Source organism: Cheilinus undulatus, linkage group 18 (assembly GCF_018320785.1).
Source record: "Cheilinus undulatus linkage group 18, ASM1832078v1, whole genome shotgun sequence".
Taxonomy (NCBI): Eukaryota; Metazoa; Chordata; class Actinopteri; order Labriformes; family Labridae; genus Cheilinus; species Cheilinus undulatus.
The window spans coordinates 16,662,788-16,687,653 of NC_054882.1; the positions used below are offsets into that span (position 1 = coordinate 16,662,788).

Consider the following 24,866-nt stretch of genomic DNA (forward strand, 5'->3'; position numbering starts at 1 on the left):
TAACTTTGTATTCTCCAATATATTTTCTTAATTTAGAATAAGCACCAAGCAATGGAAAACCTGTTAGCTGATTAAAATCAGCTTCAATTATGTGTTAGCATCAAGCTAACAAACGCTAACCTCCATCCAGTTCCATCTGTTAGAACCTTTGAATTTTTTTCTAAGTGAATTTAAATATAAATTTTCTTTGAAATGCAGACTCCTTTCAGCAGATGCACTATATGAACAAATGTATTTGCATTTATTGAAATGAGGAGTTTCAGTCAGGCCTGTTGCCACAGGTGTTTAAAAACAAGCACCTAGCCATGCAGTCTACCTTGGCAAACATTTGTGATCCTAAATGGGTCGTTCTGAAGAGCTCAGTGACTTCAAGTGAGGTACTGTGATTGATGCCACCTTTGCAGTATGTGAAATTTCATCCCTGCTGGATATACCACAGTCAACTGAAAGTGATATTATTAGAAAGTGGAAGCATTTAGGAACAACAGCAACTCAGCCATTAAGTAGAAGACTGACAGCATCACAGAGCAGGGTCAACAACTGCTAGGGTGCATGATGATTCCATAGCCAACCAGCTGCATACAAGCCTCACATCACCAGGTCCAATGCCATGTTTAGGATGCATACACTGGACTGTGGGGCAGTGGAAACGTTTTCTGTGGAGAGATGAATCAGCTTCTCTGTTTGGCAGTCACTTCAGTGAGTCTGGGTTGGCGGATGCTGGGAGAATGTTACCTTCCTCCCTGCCTGCCTGCATTGTGCCAACTGTGAAGTTTGGTTTTGGGCTCAGCCCCTTATCTCCACTTAAGGACAGTTTTAATTCATCAGCATACCAAGACATTCTGGACAATGCTGTGCTTCCAATTTTGTGAAAACAGTTTGGGGAAGGCCCATTTCTATTTCAACATGGCTGTGCCCCAGTGCACAAAGCAAGGACTATAAAGACATGGTTTGATGAGTTCAGTGTAAAAGAACTCGGCTAGGCTGCACAGATCCCTGACCTCAACTTTATCGAGTACCAAGCTGCAAAAGGGGGTCCAACTTCATATTAGAGTACCTGTAGTTGAGTATATTGTCATTATAGTTCCTGTTGGTGTAATGGTTAGGTGGACAAATACTTTTGTCTATATAGCATATGCATGGCTGATGCATATTGACTGCAAATACTGACAGAAATTTCTCATGTCTGCCAATATGATCATTAACTTAAAAGGCTATGGGCTGCAGATACTAGTATCATAGCAATATTATTCAGCATCCCTAATTAAAGATTAGCAACATGACAGCATTTCAGATGTTTAACCAGAGAAATGTAATTGTTTTTGGAAAATAATTGACCAAGTTTGAATTTGATGCATAAAAAGACTTGGAAAAGTAAAAAAAAAAATGCTTAGAAAACATCATATGAAGCATCTCACAGTTAATAAGGTTAATTGTGTTTGCATCAAATGCAAAATTTGTGTGTAATTTTTCAAAAACAGTGACATTTCCCTGGTTCAGCATTGTCGTGGTGCTGTTTTTAAACTAATGAAGTGTCAAACATCATGTTCTGTATTCAGTTAGATTATACCCAACATCCCAGCTTTTTTGGAATTAGTGTTGTGCATTTGTGTATGTAAAGAGATCTGTCACATCTACTGTGCAGTTTTTAACAGGACTTTAAGAGAGGTACAGTCCTAGAAGTTTTTGATTTTGCACTTTTTCTGTAAATTGTAGTGAGAATGAAGGAACAGCTTAGAGCTACTGTGAGGAGTCTGGTTGTGGACAAAGCTCTTTGCTGATTTTGTCCTGTACATCTGTAGGTAGTGCTTTTGAAATACACATCTTGCTTTCTGCTTTCTTTTGTCAAACTTAACCAGTCATTGAAAATCTTCACATTGAGAAATGCAAACTGTTTTGGCAGTGCTCAATTGAAACTTCTCAGACGCCTACCCTCCGGCAGCAGATTTATGCTTTAAGAATAAGAGAATAGAAAGAGAGAGTACTTATTTGCATGCATGTTTTCTCTGCTGTGGCTCATGAAGAAGCACCAATATTAATTTATAAATTGACCTTTCTCAGCACTGTTCAGCCTGTTTCTGTATAATTTACATACATGATATAATGTTTTTTGCATAACAGGCTGGAAGTTATACAGATGGTGTTGCTCAGATGAAAAATAGTCACACAACTCTTGATATAACAACCAACTATCCTCCCCCATCTCTCATCACCTCTGCACATATGAATCATGAATGGCCAACACTTTTGATTTTTGTTGCCTGAAGTATTTAACTGTTGTTTCTTTTTCTGTTGGATTTGAAGAGGACGATAGATGTGCTTTTCTGTTCATATTTTTAAATGTGTTTGATGAAGACTGCTGCATTCACAAGATGTTATTTATAGACTTCTTGCTCTGATGTCAGTAGAAAGCTTCCCTTTTGAGGTCATGAGATGAGATCAGAAATATTCATGCTGGGGTTTTTGCACGTTATATATATATATATATATATATATATATATATATATATATATATATATATATATATGAGTCTATAGGTTGATCGTGTTTGCAGATTTTGCATCAGTTAAATTTTTTTGTGGGAACACTAATAAAGCTGATAGAGACTCAACAGAAGGGCCTTGAGTCATCACCACGCAGCAGTCGTTTCTACTCAGCCTGGGTGCATGGTGCCCCCTGTTGGACACAAGAGGAACACATAGCCTACACAGCATGAGTCAAAACAGCTGTGGTCAGAGAACATGAATTGAGCTCAACTGCTGTTAAAAGAGTAATGGTGATAAAGATTGAGATGTAAAACACAGCAGGTGCAAAGCAGAAGTGTTCTCTAGAATTAGATCTTATTGATCTTTTCTGTTTGTAGTTGATTTTTCCAGTGAATTTAATCTGCACATACAGATGAAGACAAAATGATTGTTGAAAATGTTATTTTTTTAAAGAATTCCAAGTGCTGTTATACAGAGCAAGGCATTTTCAACACAGCCAAACATCCTAGTTTTATTTTGGGATTCTAACATTATTTTACTTTGCACACAGAAACAAAATTATTGTACAAAAACCAAAAACTACCAGGGTCTAAATTATCCCCCTAAGATGTATAATTTTACCTTTTAATTCATTTTTTAGTGTAAACTTGTTTCCTTATTTCCTCAGGTGTGTGATGAGCCCCCCTCCATCTGTACGCCCGTGAAAGAGCCCTTCTCTCCGAACAACGTTGTCTCCTCCGAGCCATTCAGGAGCTGCTACGTCACCGCGCAACCCTTTGACGAGTTCCCCAGGAGTAACCGTCGCTACCTGCCTCCCCAGGTCTGCAAAATCACATTTGATTCTGGTGAAAATATGGATTCTTGGGTATGGAATATTCTCAACCAAATCTTACTTTCTCTCTTTCAAGGTGGCCTTCAAACCGTCTCGTCATGTCAGCTTCCACATGGACGACGAGGAGATCGTTCGCATCAACCCACGCAAAGACGTGCTCATCCGAGGCTACGAGGACTACCGCCACCCTGTCATGTGGAAACAGGAGGCCGACCGCGAGGACATGGACTTTCCCTCCACTTTCCACAAACTGGACAGTAAGAAGTGTGAGTACCTCTTCCCTGACGGCCCCGGTGGGGACTCCCACTCCGGCCCGGGTATGGGCATTGGAACAGGAATGGGGCTCGGTTTGGGCAAGGACACAGCCATCAAGACCCAACCGTCACCTGTGCTGAAATCTAAGAAAGGCCGACGGAGGCGAGAGGACGGCGAGCGTTCGCGCTGCATCTACTGTCGGGAGATGTTCAACCATGAAGACAACTGGCGGGGGCAGTGCCAAGACGCCCCCGACCCCATCAAGCAGTGCATCTACAAAGTCAGCTGCATGCTGTGCGCCGAGAGCATGCTGTACCACTGCATGTCCGACTCCGAGGGCGACTTTTCGGACCCCTGCTCGTGCGACACAGCTGATGAGCAGTTCTGCCTGCGCTGGCTGGCCCTGGTGGCACTCTCGTTCATCGCGCCCTGTATGTGCTGCTACCTGCCTCTGCGCGCCTGCCATCACTGTGGCGAGGCCTGCCGCTGCTGTGGTGGCAAGCACAAAGCCGCGGGGTGACCCGATGCCAGACTCTGGGACACCCTCACAGCTAGCTAACACGGAAAGTGGATACAAGCGGAAAATTAAAAAGCCGGCATCCTTTTTTCATTCCCTCTCAGACGGGGCGATAATGTTGTTGATCCCCAGCTCTGAGGGCTTTTGGAGATTTCAGTTCGTGTTTGTCGCCGACAAGCAGCGGTGGAGGACAAACCATATGCTTTGTGGGGGCTCTGAGCAACAAGCTACAAGTTTAGGAGCTTAATCTGAGGAGAAGAAGAGGAGTCAAGATTAATAGACTTGGAGATGTTACTAAACACACCTGTACACACATACACACACCTCTCTTTCACATTCACACTCATGCATTGACAAAGCCAGGCCACAAATGTCCGAACTCTACAAGTCACGTGTAACTTTATGAAGGAAAATTGTCTTTTGTACAGAGAGCGACAACTTAATGACAAAACAAAACTATTCTGCGTTCAGAGAAATACTTGCTGTTTGAGTATGCTTAAAGGGATTTGTTCTTGCTTTTTTGTGAATTTGCAGTTGGGTAACAGTGGCCTTTCCTTCATGGCTTTAGCATTTGCTGACTATGTAATTACTAGACAGAGAAAAGTGCACTAGAAATGGTATCCCCCCCCTGGAGTAAGGTCACCCTCTCAAATTCTCGTGGTGCATTAGCCACCACATTTAGCTAACATTGAGACATGTTTCTACGGTGGATATATGGCCAATTCCTCATTTGTTTTCCTTTCCATCAAACATTAAAGAATCACAAAGTAACAGCATATTTTTAAAATCATCACCTTGCCTTCCTGAGGTGATTTCAACCATTTGATTGCATTCCAAAGCAAAGGGAATGATTCCATGATTAGAAGGGAAAAATGTAACTTTATCATACTGAGTTCCCCCAAATTAGTTTCCCCACATCACGAAAACTGCATTAGACCATTGAAATTAAACCACAGTGACTACATTTACCCCCAGTTTTAGTTCAGTTCTTTACTGCTGTAGTGAAATTGGTGTTTTTGTTTGTTCATTGTTATTTTCCTGCTCATTTTTTTATAATTATTTTTGAAACAAAGGCTGAAATGTTGCTCAACCAGCAAGTTTTGTTTTGGTGAGTGAAGGGGTTACGGTGCTCCTTGGTTAAATGACGAGGCACTTAAATTAGGTTTTATTTGTATTGAGAATCCCTCAGATTTAAAGTCGGTGTGTACATAAATTTGTCTTAATTTAACATCTGATTTGGCGTGGGGGAAAACCCCTCCTGAAAGCACTGCTCTCCAAGCTTTGGTTGCAGCACCCTCTCCAAATTTCTGTTCGTCCCACGAATCAGTTCTTTTGTATGTTGTATTTCTCATCATATGTTGTGTAAATGTAATTTTTTGTTGCCTAAAATGTCCACTCCTTCCTTGTGTCTTGGCCCTGAATGAATGAATGAATGCATCGTCAGGAAAGCTGTGTCTTAGCTTTTTGAACCATACACATGTTTTGTGTGTGCATAGGTCTTACTATGCATTGTTTTTTTGATGTTCTCCATGACTACATGATTAAGGGGTCACCTCGTAGCAATGTGGCTGTCCTGTTTACCAAAACATGAACAAAGAGGAGATTGACATTATGTGAGATTCACTAACAGACTATTTATCAAAGTGTTTGGAAATTATTGATATGTCTAAAATATTTTTCTTTTAAATGTGAAGTAGACAGAACTGCTGCTTAGCTTAGCTACACTTTAACAAACTGATAACAGAGGGAAACAGCTAACCTAGTAACACTCTCCAGTCACCTTTAGAGCACTTTCAATACTGTTTTATCTCCTTTGTTTTCTTCTTATAAAAGCCAAATTACAAAAATGTGTGAAATTTATCCTGGGTTTAGTGCAGTGATTTCCTTTCATGGGGTCACCATGTACACATACTGTAAGATCAGAAATTGAAATTGTGCCTAATTATAAGACAGTCTGTTTTGTGGGGGCTTTCCAGAGGGAAAAGATTGTCTTTGGCAGTGTATTATTACAGACACATGTTATTTTACCGTAAATTCAGTTAAAGATACAGTAAGTGGAATTTCTGCACTGGAATATCTGTAAATTTAAAGATGTGACTATTCCATTGTTGTATTTTTTAACTGAGTTCTTACAGTATCATAAGTATTTGATAAAAATATTTAAAACAGAGAAATTCTTAATTGTTTAATCATAATGGGAGGGGTCTTTTTATGGCCGCAGGTTGCTAGTTCGATCACCCAAACTCACCTCTTTAGCATGGATCCCAAACACTCACTATTTCCAGCGAGTTAAGACCAGCACTGCCCACCGCCATGGCCTCCTTCCCAACACCATGTTTTGTTTTGAATTGAGGACTCTGTTCAATAAAATGATCACCTCATAAGGCATATTTTCTGATCGGAAAACTAATGTTTTGTTTACATTCATAAATTTCTCATAATGATGGTGAAATTCACTGAAAAAGGCACTCCCTCGTCGTGCTGGAAGCGGCCCCAGAATACGCACTGGAAGTGACACTAGAGTGCATTCTGGATAGATTCCAGCATGACCAGGAAGTGCCTTTTTCAGTGCAATTTCTCCCTCGTTATGAGAAATGTATGAATGAAAACATATTGTCAGTTTTCTGTTTAGTAAATACACTTTATGAGGTGATATTTATATTTAACAGAGTCCTCAATTTTACACTGGAGCTGGGCAGCGCTGGTCTGTACTCATCATACTGTGTTATTGTTTTTGCAGGGAGCTCCTGGTGGCGGAATTTTACATACCGTTCGTTAAATTGTCAGTAAAATAAATTCAACATACACTTACTTATAATGGAGCTACCCCTGCTGTAATAGTCAGTACATTTACATGCATAGTGAAGTATCTATGGTCATAGTTTGATATTTTAACTGAACTGCTGTACTTGTCCCAGCAGAAGAATCCATTTATTATGGCAGCATGTCCATCTCTGCTACGGTAAATGGTGATATGTCACATTTCAGTGAGTTACTCTGGATCTGCTTCCTGTTGGACTTACTAACAAATGAAAACATGAACAAACTGTACAGCTCCTTACATTTGTCCCAAATGAAAAAAGCACTATCTCTCCACTGTAGAGGTGTTAGTCAGACTTCAAGATTTGGTTCAGCATGTATATACATGTATGTAAAAGTCCAGTTTTGTTGGACTAACAACAATTCAGTGTGTTCTAACTGCATGTAAATGTGCTGATCTTACTGCTTAGGGGGTTGAGGCTAGATTATTGTGTCATCTTCTCAGCAAATTACCATAATAATATAAAACACCTCTTTGTATTTCATACTATTGTATTGGCTGCACCAGTGTTTAAGACAACCTCCTTTGTAGATGGAAAAAAGATAGCATTTTACAACAAATTTGACTGAACTCCTGGACAAATTACTTCAAATTAAGCCACAACTCATAGCTTTTGCTCTTGGTACAAATGAAAGAATTTCATTGTATAAAAAGTTTCTGTTAACAGGTTTCATAGATGGACTTACTTTACTTACTTTAGGAAAATCCCAGGCTAATAGTTTCGCTTTGCTTTTCAGCTCCACATTTAGCATAAAGGTGTAAAAAATGGACTCAATCTTCTCTCCCAACATGTCAAACTCCTCCTTTAAGATCTTTTGGTGAACAGGATGGTCTGTGTGCACGAGTCTGACTGTGTCCCGCTCAAAAGAGCATCCTAACAAACTTTTAATTGAGAACAAACTCCCACTAAACCAGAACAACCCCTTACTAAGTTAATGGCACGTTTTGAATCTAGTCCTAATCAATATTCACCCCAGCAGATTTGGTACCATCTGCTAATGGATATGCAACTCATCTCACCTCCTGGCACTCCTGGTTTTAAAACGACACAGTGACACAAACTCCACTCCGACCAACGCTCCCTTTACTTTCTATGCAAACTTTCTAACGTGGGAAAAACACGCTGACCTCTCTGCAGACGGAGTCAGCGACGAGACGGGACACTTTGACGACAGACCCCTGGTACCAAACTCCAAAACACTTGTAAATACTTAACACTATATTTAAGTTCTGATAATAATCCCAGCTTTTTTGTCTTTGAAATTTTAAAGATAGAGCTGTATTTATCGTTGCTGTCAGCATATACTATACTGTAGCTTCAATTGACAGCATTATGTACATAGGTCACCTTTTAGTATTATTTCACATTGAAAAGTAGAGGGCGTTCGCGATGGAAATGACTATTGAGCATCTAATAGAGTCTCTCTCTAGTTTTGTACGGTAGAAGGAAGGATAGTGCTAACACGGTACAGTAGTGGCAGTCCACTTGTTTCAAAAGTTTGATTTATATAAATATATATACATACATATAAAGCTGCTAGATACAATCACTAATTTTATTGTGTTGACAGAAAAATGAGCTATGAACGACTGTTAAACCCTAATTCTCCAACAGCATATAACCATGACGGCGAGTTTTTTAATGTTTGATTGATGAAGAGCGTGTCTGTGTGTGCAGCGTTTATGATACGTGTGTTTTTGTATGCGTGCGGGGTTGGTGTGTAACCAAATGTTTGGTTGCTTCTCATATTCTCCCATTGTAATTGGATTATTCTGCATTATTGCAAGCTGAACCAAGGTTTGATGAACCTGATTAAAACTTGCTGGCTGAGAAGCAAAACTCGTAGGACGTGCATTTATACAAAGTGTAGAGAATGCTGAAATAACACTTCTCATTCTGCATTAACCAGCACAGTGCAACTTCCTGTCATGTACTGTATTATATATGCAACATGTGTCTGTCTGCTTTAATATATATATTTTTTTGACCTGCATTATATAAGACTTCAGTTTTAACCACTTTGCTGCTAGTCTTTTATCCTCTTTCAATCTTGGAAAATTGTGCATATCTTTGGGAATGCATACAAGTGTACATTCTTGACATTGTGTAGATTTAAAAAAAGAAAAAAAGCTATATAAACCTGTTTCTCTTCAGTGTATTGTTTTAAAAAAGGTTACTTTTCACAGCAGTTGAGTGGTTATGTTCCAATTCTCCGATGCTTTGGTGCACTGATGATACTATATGTAAGCTTTTTTTCATCTTACAGCGCTTGATGTAACATTTATGTGATTAGTTCTAAATAGTGGAAGACATTTGTGTTTTGAAACTTGCAGTATAAATGGTACTACTCTTAACTATTCTGTAAACACTGCCTGTTTTCTTTTTTCTTTCACTTTCTCTTTGTGCATATTTCTTTCCTCTGCATCTTTTTCTTTCTTAGTGCCATCAGCTTTCACATCCTGACAACCTCAAAAAAGTGCCTCACGTCCATCCTAGTTTTCCGTTTTTTTAATTTAACGTTCTCTCGTTCTGGTTCTATTGGTTTCTACACGTCTAGGTATTTTCCTCTCATGGTTTGAGAATACCAAGTATATGATGTAAAATTTATAGTCCCAATAACTCATGTCATAGTTGTATTTTCTTTATACAGATGTAGCTCGTTACTTTTCATAAATATATAATGTAAATATGCATACATATGTTTGTAACTGTTTTTATGTTACATCATACACTTGTAATTTGACATATCAAATAACATTATCATAATAAAATGGTGAGTTTTAATCTTTTGCTGTGCTGCTTTTCATTGATTTTTTTCATATGTCAAGGTGAAAATGTGGCTGGAAACTGAATTTTAACATTATGAAATACTTTTACGCAGGAAAAAAAGCTACTGTGATTGGAAAACTCAAACATTTTTTCTTCATTCTTTTCAGAAAAGGCCAAAAGTTATTACCAATGAACAGATAACTCCTCACTTTGGGCTCTAGGAAGTTTCTGAAGGACATTTTTTCCAAATGTATTAATGCTTCATTATTTTAAAAAAATGAAATGGAAGTAATCCATGTTTAGAGACATACTTAAAAGGCTTTTAGAAGGCACCGTTAATACGCTTTTTATTAAGTCAAGGTTGAAGGGGATTTAAATTGGCATTTGTTTCAATATTATCTGGCATGAAATCTGCAGGTTTGCAGATGTGGATAATCATTGTATTTGGTGCACATCACCACAAACACACTGTCCGTACTGTGAAGCACAGTGGTGGCAGCTTCATGCTGTGGGGATGCTTCTAAGCAGCCGGCCCTGGAAGGCTCGGAAAGATAAAGAATAAAATGGATGCGGAAAACTATATGAAAGTCCTGGAGGACAATTTTATTCAGTCTGCATAAGAACTACGGCCTGGGAGAAGATTTATTTTCCAGTAAGACAATGACCTGAAGGATGCAGAGAAAGCTACACAGAAAAAGTTTAAAGACAACAAGGTGAATGTTCTGGAGTGGTCGAGTCAAAGCCAAGATCTCAATCCAATAGAGAATTTTTGGCTGGACTTGAAAGGCCTGGCACGCCTGACACTTATTTTACGTTACACATTTAATTCAGTTGACATTTCTGTTTTCGTTTGGACATTAAACAGGTTTTTTCTGGATTTTTCTTTCCTCAAAAAAGCTAAATTATATTGACCATGATTGATTCATCAAATCAATGAAAGAGTAAAACATCCAAGGGGGTGAATACTTTTTAAAGGCACAACAGCTAAATGAAAACAGATCTGATTTAATAACATAAATACAGTTAGAAAGTACATTAATTTTCACTCAAACGTTTCTCAATATTACTCAATATGGGATTGTTTTATAGACGTTTTATTGCTAATAATTATAATCCATGAATGATAACTGAGACATGAACAAAGCATTTTCCTTTAACTATCTTATATTTTTAGTTAAAAAACATGTTCAAACTGTCTATGGAAAGTGATGTATTTGTGACAGAAAACAACATAAATGCACAAAAATGAGCAGGGCTCTCCTGATAAAAACGTTTATGTTATGTTCGTGAATGAGCGGAACCTTCGCAGCGGAACTCATAATTGAACCCCGTACGTTTCCCTCCGGTCTATGTACGTAACCGGAACAACTAAGATGCGTGCTCCGTGAAAGAGCTGCAGAAATGAATGGAAATCAAGGGGGCATTGTTGGTGTTATTGTGCGGGTTTGTGAGATTATATCTTGAGTAGACTGATACACGTTAAAAACTAAAGACCTCAACAATGGAGTGTGACATTCTGGACTCGTTAGAGCAGATCGGGTAAGCCAGTTTTCCGTTAGCATTACAAAGGGCTTTTTTTAGCTTTAAAAAGGGAGATTTAAGAGTAATTTTTATCTCCTCAGGCTCATTAAAGGAAATGTATCTGCAGAATCTAGATACACAGAAGCTGGTTGAGATAACGACTGATTTCTGGGTGTTTTGATGCTGATTTTACCATCTCTCGATCCTTCGCTATCGTTCCTCAGCTATGACGGCCCTCTGCTGGAGGAGAAGGCGCTGCTCACAGCCGCAGAGGGAGGCCTGTCCTCCTCCGAGTATGTGGACCTGTGCAGGTGGCTGTCATCCAGGTTAAAGCCGCTGTGTGATCTGGAAGAGAGCATAACTTCTGGTCCAGGTGAGTGACATCCATCCACTTGATGCTGGAGACAGTGCTGCTCATCTAAACATCAGTTGTACCCCTAAAACTGGAAACCATCAGCTTACAGTGCTGTGAGAAAGTAGTTTTCCTTCCTGATTTCTTATTTTCATAGATATTTGTCACACCTAAATGTCTGAGATCATGGAACACATTAAAATACTACACAAAGATAACCTAAGTAAATAGAAAATACAGTTTTTAAAAGATGATTTCATTTATTAAGGGAAAAAGTCATCCAAACCTGCCTAGCCATATGTGACAAAGGATTATTAAATGATAAATTAACTGTGATTAACCACATTTTAGGGAAAGCTGAGTTAAATTACACTGTCTTCACCTAGGCCTCATTACTGCTAGACCTGTTGAATCCCAAAATCCCTTGAAGTTGCAAAAAATAAACTAAAAGCAGGCGAGTCTTGTTTGTCATCCGGCCTGTTGTCTCTCTCTCCTCCCTCTAGACGACATGGACAGTCTTCAGTTAGAGATGAGTGGCTTGCTGAAGGAGCTGCATTGTCCATATGAAGAAGCTGCCTCAGGGATCCTCAAAGGCAGTGAGAGGACTGCAAAAGATCACCTCAAACTTCTCTGTATGTTTTTGTCATGCTCCTAACTCCAGTCATAAAGCCGCTGGTTGTCTGTATCATCAGTGGATAACTAAAGAGTTTCATTTCATGTCTCTTCTGTAGTGTTTCTAAGCTCTGAGCTCCAGACAGCTCAGATTGTGAGGAGCAGAGTCGTCTCTGATAAACACCAAGAAGAAAGTCCGGTGTGTCGGGAGCTCCGGTTGATCTGCGAAAACCTGAAATTAACAGAGCCCAGAGGACAGGACACAGTGGGAGTTTTAGCTCAAGTCCAAGAAAAGGTGGGATTAGGAAAATTGTTAACAGTAAAATTAATATTTAATTTGCATCGTAAAAAACAGGACAGCATGTGCACAGCATGCTTTAAAATGTAAACGAATCTCTAGTGAATTTATTTTTGATATGAATAAAGCCCTGTGTGTCTTTGTAGGTTGATGAGCTCGTAAAGGATCTTCCAAAGGGCTCCACTGGAGACCCGGTGCTGAAAAATTCCCTGTCCAGTGAGCAGTGGGTAAGCATCTGAAATATACTGCCTCCTAAGAAAGACTGCATCGATGTTCATGTTTTTTAGAGCTTTAAAGCTTACTCAACCTTTATTCAACTGAATGCAACACAAAGACAGTATTGAACATTGTATTTAGGAAATAGACACTCATTTTAAATTTTATGCTTGTAATGCATTCCAAAAAAGTTGGAACAGGAGCATGTTTACACTGTACTACATCACCTTTTCCTTCAACAACACTCTGTAAACGTCTGGGGCAGGGTTGGCAATTAAGCTTTTTGCTCACCGGCCACTATGTCTGGTGGATTAAAAAAATATATATATATCAGTGGAAAATGTTGCAGTTTGGACCCTAAATGGTACCAGATATGATGGAACAAAGAGATAGGATAAAATAAACACGTTTAAAAACATAATTACAGAAGGACATGCATGCATACAATTTATTTTGCTGTATTTATCCAAGACTGTATGGAAGTTTGGTAATTTCTTAGGAATTTCCTCCATTTTGGGAAGATAAGCTTTGTTAAATAGTGTACAATCTTGACAAAATGAAGACACTTTACTCATCATCACAGGAAAGCTACAAAAAAATTATGGATGTTCTTTAAGTCGACTTAGAGCTGACTTCTGTATATCATAGTGATTTTTTGGCCATGCTTGCATTCACGACCCACTTGAAACTGTTTTGCAACCCACTTTTGGGTCCTGACCCACCAGTTGAGAACCACTGCCCTAGGCCATCCTTACTCACAACATCCACTCCTTCCTCCACCCTAAAGGTGTGGAGGTTTTTTTTTTCCCTAACAAATTATTTTCCTATGCAAGGACATCCAGAACATGATTGGAGTTGTGTCAATCCTCTTCACCTGATGGTGCCCTCAGGTGCTCATCTACACCTCACTTCAGCCTCAATTTTTGGCCCAAACATACCCTAAAGTTCGGCACATCTGTACATAGTAAGTTGCTCAGCAGTTCTGGATTTCTTTTGTCCTCTTTCGTGATCCGTAATGTGCCACACATTTGTAATGGTTACAGTTCTGGACTGTCTGCAGGCCACTCTCAAATCACAGAAGATGCAATACTTCTTTAACCTGAAATTTGTGTGTCAGTTTTTTGCTGCAGAGATTGTTTACATTACATATCATGCAGTGGTTCAAGGGACATTTTTTAGAATAATCTGCAAAAAATCCTACTTTCTTCATTTTTGTACATTTGACAATATTTGAATATGAGAATGATATAAAAATGACCGCTCTCTTCAATACAAAAATTCATATCCTATTTGTAGAACAAGTCAAGATCAGGATAATACATTATCTGTTGGAAGCAACATAAGATGAGGAACTTCAGATATAATCACATATCAAATCGCAATCTCAATACTGGGGGAAAAGAAAATCGCGATTAGATTATTTTCCCAAATCATTCAGCCCATGTCAAAAGGAACTTTCAAATCACTGTATTCTGTTTTATTCACATTTCAGACAATGTCCCAACCTTTTTGGCTTTGAGGTTTGTAGATAAACAAAATATTTTCTTATTTCTGCAGGAGAAGCTGCAGAACATAAACACAGCTCTGTGTTCAGAGTACGAGTGTCGGAGAAGGATGTTGATCAAACGTCTGGACGTCACCGTTCAGTCGTTTGGGTGGTCAGACAGAGCTAAGGTAAGTCCGTCTACAAATTCACTCATCAGACTGTTTATCTGGCATTCAGAAAATAATCTTGGAATTATGCTATAATGTTGCAATAAAGAAGCTATTTTTAGATCTATGGCTGCTCTCATGGTGTTTTTGCTGTGTCAGGTGAAGGTAGACAGCATGGCGAGAGCCTACCAGCCTAAGAGACACTCTCTGAGACCACAGACCAGCGTGGACATGGCCAGGCTGCTCGCTGCCAGAGACGACATCTGCAATGTGGTGAAGACGAGCAGCGGCTCCAGCAGGCAGAACACGGCCTGTGCCGTCAACAAGGTGAGAGACATTTTCTCCCCCCCTTTTTTTTTCCAGAAAAGTTAAATTTGATCTTTTAGTGATAAAAATTTTTTTGTCTCCCCTCTTTCAAATCTGTAGATCCTGATGGGGAGAGTCCCAGACAGAGGAGGACGTCCTTCAGAGATAGAGGCCCCGCCTCCAGAGATGCCACCCTGGCAGAAAAGACAAGATGGAGGAGGTGGCTGGGGAGGAGGAGGTGGAAGGGGAGGAAGAGGAGGAGGTAACTGGGGAGGAGGAGGAGGTAATTGGGGTGGAGGAGGAGGAGGAGGTGGTTGGAGAGGAGGTGGATGGAACCAAGGGGGGCACGGTGGACATGGAAGCTATGGTGGACAAGGAGGGCATGGAGGACACGGGAACTATGGAGGACATGGAGGAAAGAGAGGACGGTACCAGTATTAATCTGCTCTAATTTGTGGACTTTTCTTGAATATGATGATGATATGTTGTTTCACATGAACTCAGTTCAGTTTGTTTCACTGTGATGGTAGAAAACATTGAGCGTCATTCACCAACCATTCTTAAGAAGAGAGTTGTTCTTGAGACCCACAAAATTTCCTTAATTGTGATTTTGTTCTCAACTAAGAAGGAAATCAGAGAATACTAGAGGGCCCTCCTACATGCATCTAATTGCTGATAGGACAGGATAAAATAATGAACAAATTAAAGGAGTAATTGTCTCTCTGTAGTTGTAATTGTGAGTGGTGTTAGGATAGGTCGTATCAGCGTGGTCACTACCTGGAGCTTGCATGTATGGAGCCTGGGTCTGTTGAAGGTGGCATTGCTGTTTTGGTAAAATTTGGGGATGATAACGGACAGAGATTTTAAAATGGATCTGCAGATAAATGCAGCTGTAAAAGCCAGTTTTTAATCATCTTCATCTTTTATCTTTTAATGATTTTGAGAAGGTTATGCTCGCTTTTATCACGACTCATCTTGATTATTGTAATGCTCTTTATTTTGATGCCAGCCAAGCCTCTCTTGATTGTTCACAGCATGTTCAGAATGCTGCAGCTCGTCTTTTAACTGGTCAACATAAATATGACCATATTTCCCCCATTTTAGCCTCTTTTCACTGGCTTCCTGTGCGATTGATTTTATAATTTTGTTATTAAGCCATAAATCTCTTTACTGGCTGGCTCCTCCCTATCTTTCTGACCCTTTAAAACCCTATATTTTACCTCGGACTCTCATATCCTCTGACTAGTGTCTTCTGACTGTCCTGAGGTCAAGGTTGAGGCTCAGGGCTGACTGAGCTTTTTCAGTAGCTGCCCCAAAGCTCTTGAATGCTCTTCCTTTTCATATTCGCCTGTCCCCCTCACCACCTGTCTAAAATCAAACTTAAAAATGCTCTTTTACTCCTTGGCTTGTGACTCAGATTCATCTGATGACAGCGCAGTCTGAACAAGCAATATCATCTGATTTGTGTTTGTAGCATATATCCACTGGTGCTAAATGTATGAACCGTCTAACTATTTCTTATACTTGGAGTCCAGCCTGCTACTATTTCTAAGGTTTGTTTTGATTTAGACTTTCAAGGATGAGGGATATCTTTATTATCCTCGAGAGCTGCTTCACATCCAGCAGTACCATACCTTTCCTTAAACCAGTTATTCTCTACTGGTCAGGGACCAGGACCCACCTCCATCCCCCTTATAAGACATCGTGACCAAAATTTAAAAAAAATGTTCAACCACTCAGCAGCTTGTCATGCTTGCATAAATTTTATTTTGCTCCATTTTCCCATAATGTGGTAGAAATGAGGTAATTTGTCAAAGAATTCCCATATTATCTTGGCAAAACCAGCTTTATTATGTGGGGGGGAAAGATAAATAAGTGGAAGTCTTGAGAAAAAGACAGAACTTAAGTAATCACAGGAAAAAAAAAATTTTAAAAAATGTATGGATGTACTGCATGTTTGCTTAGAACTCGTGGACTTTTTGCCACATTTTCTTCCTGGCACGTGTTGGCGACTTACTGGTTCAACCTTCATGACCCACTTTTGGGTCTCAACCCACCAGTTGAGAACCACTGCCTTAAACCATAGGAATAAATAGAAAAAAACTTTGGAGACATAAAACACAGTAATAACTGTGTAATAGATAATAAAGTAATAGATAAATTACAAATTTTACACTGAGCTATTGAAAAGGCTAATGGCAGTCGGGATAAAGGAATTATCCTGTATGTTTGCATTACATGACAGAAGGACGTAGCTGTGTCCACATGAAAGCAGCAAGAACTCCTTAAAGAGTGGACGGTCTGGTTTGTACATAGGCTTTTAAAGAATTCTGAGTTTGAATCAGTCAGGTCACAGAGTGGTGCCTGTAATTTTTCAGCACATTTTGCACATCTTGACTAAGCCCAGCAGCCGGCTTCTGTCTTTTTAAGTAAGAACCATAAAAGCAAATAAGAGAATGTAAGAACAGATAACAAAACATTTTTATTAAAACACTGTCCACATTTAGATGACAAAACTTATGATAGAAATACAGTCTGACAAGTTACTACCTCTCTTCTCACTCCTGTTTACCTTATGCGTTTGCACACAGCCCTCTAGTCTCATGCCCTTATATGGGCGTAGAGGGGCGTTTCTCTGTGGTCATTAGGAAAAACGTACACAGGCTCCCAGCTTATGAGCACATGGCATTCATCAGTTTAAGGCGCTGTCAGTTCAGCAGTTTCACTTTCTCTTACAAACTGTAAGAACTAATTTAATAAATATATTAAGAAATGATTGGTAAATGAGGCTTAATGTTTATCACAGAGAACAATCTTCTCTTTCTTTATTTAACTTGTATATACTGTTTAGTTTTTATCATACCTTTTAGTGTTTTTTCATTTAACTAGACATGTAGTGCTGTTTGATCATGGACTTGGACTGACTGTCTCTGAAAACTCACGCAGGAGAGGAAGTTTTGTGTTCACTCTAGAGCCGCCATGATACCTGAATTTAAATCTTTGATTTAATACTAGGAAAAAAGCAGAGGATATCAATACTGGTTAAAAAATCCAGGCACACAACATTTGGTAATTTCTTGTTTTTAGTGACCAGAAATTGCAGGGAAACTTCTTCACAGCGTCTAAATCATTAGTGGAATGTCAGTACTAAACACTGCAAATATTTTTATGCAATACAGACAGAATTATCTCCTGTGCTCACTGTTGGTAAGAGACATAAATGCAACTTTTGCATTTTTATTTGATCAAAAAACAGGGGAAATATCAGTTTTCGAGTATTTGTTGATATGTTAATTAAATAAACCACTGCTGCTGTTCTTCTGCCTGCAGCAGCTTTTGACTACACCTACGGCTTTGGATCTGAACTTTTTTTTAATCAGGTTTTGTACTTTTTAACACTATTGATTACTTAAAATAATAGACATTTTACTGTCTAAGCATGGAATGTTGATTATTAATTTTCAAAACCTTCATTTATTCTGAAAAATGTGACAAAGGAAGGTTTAAAATACTGGTATAGGTGTTCAGCACAGACACTGAAAAAATATAACAAACCAGGATTGAGTTGGACTTCTCTAGCAACAACTCAGGAAATTCCAAACAAATATTTTACAGTCTGTATAACAGGACATAATTCATGATTTTTGGACATTAGAGGTTTCAAACTATAAACTATTGAAAACTATATTTGCAATAGTCTTTCAATCAGGATCATTTTGTTTTTGGAGGCTTTTGTCTAACACGCATGTTTGTACAAACATACTACAATATCAGTGTTTCTGCAGCCCTTAACAGTTTGGTGCTTTTATTATTCCAATCAAAGTTAAACATTTTCGAACGTCTTCGTGTGGAAAAATGTGAGTTTGGCTTTGACATATCCTGGTTTGGGTAAACTAGAGTCTGGCCCATTCAAAGTCACTGTAACCTCCTTTCTTCCTCATTCTGATGATAGGTTTGAACTTTATGTCTTCTTGACAAAGTCTATGTCCAAAATCACTCCATATTCACTACAGCTGTGTTTGAAACCACCCACTCATTCCCTACTCCCTATCCACTATACAGTGAGCAGCAGATAGTGGACTATATAGTACACTCATTCCATCCCACAATGCAATTTGAAAAGTAGTGAACAGCTGATGGTTACTAGCCCAGCAATATTTACCATGATGCATCGCGGTTGCTGCTCTCAGACATGACGGACGGACGAACGAGAGGAGCACAGGAACTCATATTCTTTTATGCTTTTTTGTTTGTTGGTTTTAACAAAATTATTTAATCTGTAAGAAAGTGTTAAGGATTCAAAACTTAGTAACCCTCCCCTATGATGATTACAAGATAAGACCATCATCTTTATGCAAAAATAGACCAAAGACTCAAAACGTTAAAATTTATTACTCATTTTATTTTTGTGGTAAAATACTTTATGTTTATTATCAGTTTTCAGTGAAATTCTACCATTAATTTTGATCCTTGCCGTTGTTGCTAAACGTTTTAAATGTGAGACATCGAGGACGTCATCGCCCGCGGCCGGAGTAGTGTCCGGAATAGTTTTGTGTTTTGCAGTTGAGTCCACTAAAAAGTCTACTATGCTGCTCACTTTATAGTGGATAGGGAGTAGGGAGTGTATGTGGTTTCGGAAGCAGCCCATGTCTACGTGCTTACATGCATTGTTTGTTGCCATGTGACTGGCTGATTAGATAATTGATTTAATGAGCAGTTGAACAGGTCTACCTTATGAAGTGATCACGTTCATACTATTTCCTAGTCTCCCTTTTTAGAGTTTGACTGTTTGTCTGTCTGATTTCGAAAACACCAGCTCAGTATTATCCCCCTAAAGATTCTGTACCAGCTGCTGTGATTCTGAACTTATTAAATAAATCTCCCAACAAACCCTTCTTCCTGTAATGATGCACCACTGTGAGAAAGCACAAGATTGAGTCAATATGCAAGTCCAACCACAAGGTGGCGCAATGTACTGACAAAAACTGTACCTTAGGTGTGGGGTAGAGAATAAACAACAAATGTTTTATTTCCGATGATTTATTCTTGTCTGAGATTTCTACACTTGTTTTTTTCAATGTCAAACCATTTTAGTTCAGTACATACAGTTTATACATCGTTTGTACAGTAACAATATTCATAAAAGCAGAACTTTACATGTGTACATTATAAACAACAGAGCTGTACATGGACTAAACAGTCACACCTTGGCCACAAAAATCTCATTCACTGAAATAAGACTCAGTTTCTTATAAACAGAAACCCTGAAGCAGATTCAACAAAGCGATCCAGTACAAGTTGATTTTAACGTCAGTCTTGACAGTTTTTTTCTCCAGTTAAGATCAGTGCCCTTGTGTCTGACACAAACAAGAAAATCATCATCATGAGACAAACGAGGGGTGGACGATCACTTCTCTTTGGCCACATTAGAACTGAAGCTGGTGCTTAAATGAATGATATGTTAGTTGATGTAAACTTTGCCGTGTTTGTTTGTAAGCATTAGTTCTGCAGAGGGAAATTTCATACGCCCTAAAAACCACCCTGGAGCTGCAGCAGACAGACCGCGTCGAGCTCCAGTGATCTATCTCTGCTTCACACTGAGCACCACAGCTGGCACTGTTTAATATGAATACTGTCAAAACAGACCCTTACCAAGTTTATATACAAAATAAAATACCAGTCATAACTTTGTAGGGCAAAATCAGTTACAAGAGTTATAATCACATCTGATTGCAATCCTTGTGCTTTCTGCAGGGATTGGTCTCAAATTATTTGATCAACTTAAAAAAAAATCACTGCAATCAAACAGACAATAAATGACTGAATAAGGAAAAGTCCTTTAAATCCTTCATATATGGGAAAGTACATAGCTCTTTCAGATTTACAATGCAGAAACGTAGGCACTTTGTCTTGACAGAATATTTTAAATTATGCTGACTTTTCTTAAATGCAGCTCTCCATTACAGTCATAAAAAGTGAGGAAAGGGTCAGGTATAAAATAAGTTTTCTGGTTTAAATCAAAAACCTTCTCTGTTATTAAACCTGTGCCTCCCCATCAATCCAGTGTTAGTAAAACTTAACAGCTCTTCACTTTCTAAATTAACATTTACCCTCCATTTTAGTGTTATTATGACAGATTTTCTATATGTTTGCCCATAACAGCATGGGGATTATATATAGGTAAACCTTCATATTCTGAGCATAAATTCAGGATCTGACCCATCTGTCTTAAAAATGCAACAACCTTCTGCTCTCAAACCTTCATTAAACACTGATTATTCTGAGCTTACTCCATCTTCATTTCTGTAGACACTTTCTTCTTTCTTATCTTCACCTTACAGCATTCCCAAAATAGTTATTTTAAAAAGTGACCTTTGTCAATAGAAAACAGTTTCCTCTACAGATATGAGGTTGTTCACACCTTGCATTAAGACCCGTTTTGAATATTTGGATACCAAGATTACTGCACTTCATAGGTGTGAGTCTTCAGCGACAAACTGCAATAAATAAGAGCAGTCCAATGATACGTCCCACTCTCCAGGTGAAAACAAACCCCAAAAGAGAATGGTAGTAGATTAGAGTGGCAGCAACATGATTAAACTACTGTGCTTCAAAAATGTAATAACCACAACTTAGAAGTTTTTCATCCCTCAATGACTCAGAAGAAGCTTTGTGGCTTGAACACTGCTCAGAAATGCCAGCATTAGCCTTCATTACAACAGCGTTCAAGGGCCACTCTGCAAACTAAATAATAAAGATCTGTTCATTTTCAAGACAAAAGCTCAAATTTTCAAGTTAATAATTCAAAAACTTGATTTTTAATTATTTTTAAAAACGTGATTTTTTTTTTTTAACTTCGAAACCCATAAACTTGCACAAGCCAAAACTTTGATGTTTGAGATTATTAAGACAAAAATAGCTGATTGTGTGGAAGAAAATCAGACCAGATGAAGCCGTTTTCTCAGCCAGAGTCCCACAGTTAAGATCCTAATCAAGTAATACTTTTTAGGCTGGCCACAGACTCAAAGATTTTCAAATCTTAAACAATTTTAAAAAGACACAGACAAAGAGACAATTTCAAATTATTTGTCTCATAATTCTGTGAGCCAACATACCAGAGGACCCAGCCAGAGCGTGAGACCAGTAGAGACCACACACCTGCTGGCCTGTCCAACAGCCTCACAAGGTTTCACAGAATCTTGGCAGGCATATGTAAACAACCCACATTTACAAGTGGATGCTGAAGATTTTGCCAGTCGACAGCACAGTCTTTAATGTCATAGCATCTACACTACCAAACTAAAATGTATGAAGGCCTCCCAGACCACCTCCATATGCAGTCTGAGTTATCTGGTGTCAAACTGACTGAAGTGCGTTCACACTAACATTTAAGATAACCTCTTGGTATCCAAATGCTTGGACTAGCTGTTAATGCAAGGGTCTTTTATAAAAATTATTTTAATGCAGCTTAACATTGGTTCAGTATGTACAGCAGAGAACTGTAAAAGTGCTGGGGTTTATCAAGCAATAATGTCTGTAAAAATAATATAATACTGTTCAAAGAGAAGTCTTTATGCTCCTTCATGTGGTAACACTTCATTCTTAAATATCCACACATCATTCCATCAGCCTTGGATTTAACACTTCCATAAACTGAGGTTTACACAGCTGCATCCTCACAGAGCAGTCTGACAGAAACCTGCAGGAATCTCCCTCCTACAGGGGTGTATAATGACTGTGATGTTAGAGGATGCTAGGCTCATATGAGCCTGGAGTTACGGAGGTATTCGATGAGGACCCTGTAGATGAAGGTGTACTGGGACAAGGTCTGAACCATCATCATCCTCTGAGCGCGCAGCTTCGCCAGGAATTTTGGGACATCCAGCGCCTAAAAAAAAACAAGAGGTTTAGTACCAGAGCTTCTTTACTTCGCACGTTTATTTTTCTAGCAGGAAGCGGTACCTCATTGTGCTCCAGACACGCGATCATGATCTCAGACAGGATGACCACCCCCGTCCGTCCCACTCCAGCACTGCAGTGGACCAGCACAGGGAGGTTTGTGTTCTTTGGGTCACTGATGCTGTTTGTGTGTCTTCTCACTGACTGGATCTCCTCCAGGTAGGCTGGAAAAAATAAACACTTCAGAATTTATTACCAACACAATAAAATGAACAGCAGATTTTTTAACAGGGCTTTCATTTCTCAGTCTTCCCCAGTGCGTACCAATCAGGATTTCAACCTTTAAAGTAAGTTTAAAAATTGAGTGGGATTGTCCAAGACCTCTTTATAAAGGTCTTAAGAAGAAAGGAAATGATTGTTGCAGCAAATAATATTGTAGTTGTTGGCTGAGGATGTTGTAAAGACAAAAGTTTAAATATTTCCCACAATAGAAGAAACAAGAATCTGCATAGGCAGGTGGTCAAGAAGCACAGAACTGACTGGCAAAAAGACCGATACGATACACTTCATTGTTCTGTTAGAAAATTTGTCACGGACTCCAAGTGTGGCACATGTTTGAGCCATTTTCCCAGTACTGAACATTTTCAGGAGGGCTGCCTCTAAAATCAACCAGAGTTGGTTTTCGAACATGCATCTCACAGAGAACAACGCAGAAGTGGCGAACAAAGCAGTAGAGTCATCTGTCATCTGTATGACAATGCTTCATGAAAGTTGATACAAACATATCAACAATAAAGGGAAGATATTACTGACATACAGAAAACATTGCAGCAGTTTCCCTACATGCAGAGATTGTTCTGGTCTGTTGCTCTGCAGTGTTTGGTCTCGGGCTGGTTGCATTTAACAAACGCCATCGCCTCTTCCCGCTCGACCAAATACAGAATGATTTTTTTCTCATTTCCTGTAGGGATATATACATGAATCTGTTTAACATTGCTATCAGCCAATAATGACCTGTTAACATAAGCCCCCAGCAAATAATGTGGCATGAACTGGCTACCTGTTGTGTCAAATCAAATATAGAGGGCATCTGTTAGGCAAACTGATCTGTTTTCATAGTCAAACATGGAAGAAAATGCTTGCAAAGGGGAGGTTTTGCAGCATAAAAAGTGATCAAAAAAGCACCAGCTTCCATTAGTGACTATTAGGAAATAAACTAACTTCTATTTTGATTGTTTAAGTCCCTGACTATTGGGGCAGATAGTCGACGATTCAGATTGAATTTCTGTGTTATTCATAGCTGTTATTGAGGTAATATGCCATGAAGAATCTATGTTCAAAGTTTTCTTTTCTCTTGGATTTGACCACAACCAGTCATAATGTAGGGTGGATATTTTTCTTCATATGTAGTCTGGTCATGTCAATCTCTTCATATAAATAAAGTTACAAATAAGTTAAATATAAATATGATAGGTGTTTGCTCCATTGTTCACTGTGAGAGTGAAAGAAGAAAAAGATGGAAAGGTGAGAAACAGCACTGCATGGCTTTAGCTTTAAGCTGTTGAGATATGGCAAAAAACATTTTTGTAAGAGGTCTTTTCTCAAATAGTTAGGCACTACCATCATGATCCCATAATAAACAAGGTTAAGAATATCACGGATGATATTTTTGTTCAAGGAGAGGCAGAGTTCTGTTTGTGATCAGCTGAAAAGAGGAGGGAGAGAGAAAAAAAGCATTTGTTAGCTGGGCTCCTGTGTTTGTTCTTTGCTGGCGAGTTAAACAGCAGGTTAAGCCCCAAAGTTAGCCTCTGTGCTGCAGCAGACAAGTCTCGCCTGTGCTTACTGGCTTTAGTCAGGACTTTAGGAAGTTTAAAACTTTCATTTGTGATGATGTTGGTAAATGCTTATGGTCTGTTCATTTTGGGACACAGGGATGTTGCGTGGGTCTCCACAATTATCATATATCTTGTTTCCATGACATGCCATAGCCGCTGATTTGCATACAAAGATTGTAGGTATGTGAGATGGTTCACTCCACATCAATCTCTGCGCTGGAAAACAACGCAATGAAAATATTCAGCATTCAAACACAAATCCAACGATTCATGGACAATCAAAATTGTTGTTGACAAAAGTTATCAGCAAATTCTGTCGTCAACATTGATGATTTGTTGCATCCATAGCGGCTATTGGCTAAATTTCTGTTTTAAACATCAATACCTGCATCAGCCCTAACTATTACAACTGGTGCAGCTCTAATTTCCAGCTGTCAGCTCACTTAAGCTTTGTGGATGAATGTATGAGAAGGCAGGCAGGGCAATGTCTGA

General features: G+C 38.9%; 3 protein-coding genes across 5 annotated transcripts in view; 2 read left to right on the plus strand and 1 right to left on the minus strand.

Moving 5' to 3' along the window:
• spred1 (sprouty related EVH1 domain containing 1) overlaps positions 1-9,683 on the plus strand; it is a 52,049-nt gene extending 42,366 nt beyond the window's left edge. Inside the window, exons 5-6 of the mRNA XM_041812371.1 lie at positions 3,155-3,307; positions 3,396-9,683. Coding sequence (XP_041668305.1) covers positions 3,155-3,307; positions 3,396-4,094 — 852 coding nt within the window. The 3' untranslated portion in view covers positions 4,095-9,683. The remainder of the gene's footprint in view (positions 1-3,154; positions 3,308-3,395) is intronic.
• A 1,366-nt stretch (positions 9,684-11,049) lies between these two features.
• Positions 11,050-19,589, plus strand: fam98b (family with sequence similarity 98 member B). The gene is made up of 8 exons (XM_041812984.1): positions 11,050-11,221; positions 11,428-11,576; positions 12,059-12,187; positions 12,287-12,462; positions 12,612-12,692; positions 14,239-14,355; positions 14,494-14,661; positions 14,761-19,589. The coding sequence occupies exons 1-8, from the start codon at positions 11,184-11,186 to the stop codon at positions 15,079-15,081; spliced, it is 1,179 nt and encodes a 392-aa protein (XP_041668918.1). The 5' UTR covers positions 11,050-11,183; the 3' UTR covers positions 15,082-19,589.
• An 87-nt stretch (positions 19,590-19,676) lies between these two features.
• ptpn21 (protein tyrosine phosphatase non-receptor type 21) overlaps positions 19,677-24,866 on the minus strand; it is a 28,336-nt gene continuing 23,146 nt past the window's right edge. For 2 of the 3 annotated variants that reach the window (XM_041812981.1, XM_041812982.1), the window contains exons 19-20: positions 22,603-22,763; positions 19,677-22,528 (exon numbers count right to left, since the gene is read on the minus strand). In XM_041812981.1, the coding sequence (XP_041668915.1) occupies positions 22,400-22,528; positions 22,603-22,763 (290 nt within the window). In that variant the 3' untranslated portion in view covers positions 19,677-22,399. The remainder of the gene's footprint in view (positions 22,529-22,602; positions 22,764-24,866) is intronic. The other variant, XM_041812983.1, reaches the window with a different exon arrangement.

Coding starts and splice junctions, on each gene's coding strand:
- fam98b (XM_041812984.1), top strand. CDS start 11,184: ATGGAGTGTGACATTCTGGACTCGTTAGAGCAGATCGG. Junction 11,577..12,058: donor GAGCATAACTTCTGGTCCAG/GTGAGTGACATC, acceptor TCCTCCCTCTAG/ACGACATGGACAGTCTTCAG. Junction 12,693..14,238: donor CCCTGTCCAGTGAGCAGTGG/GTAAGCATCTGA, acceptor TTATTTCTGCAG/GAGAAGCTGCAGAACATAAA.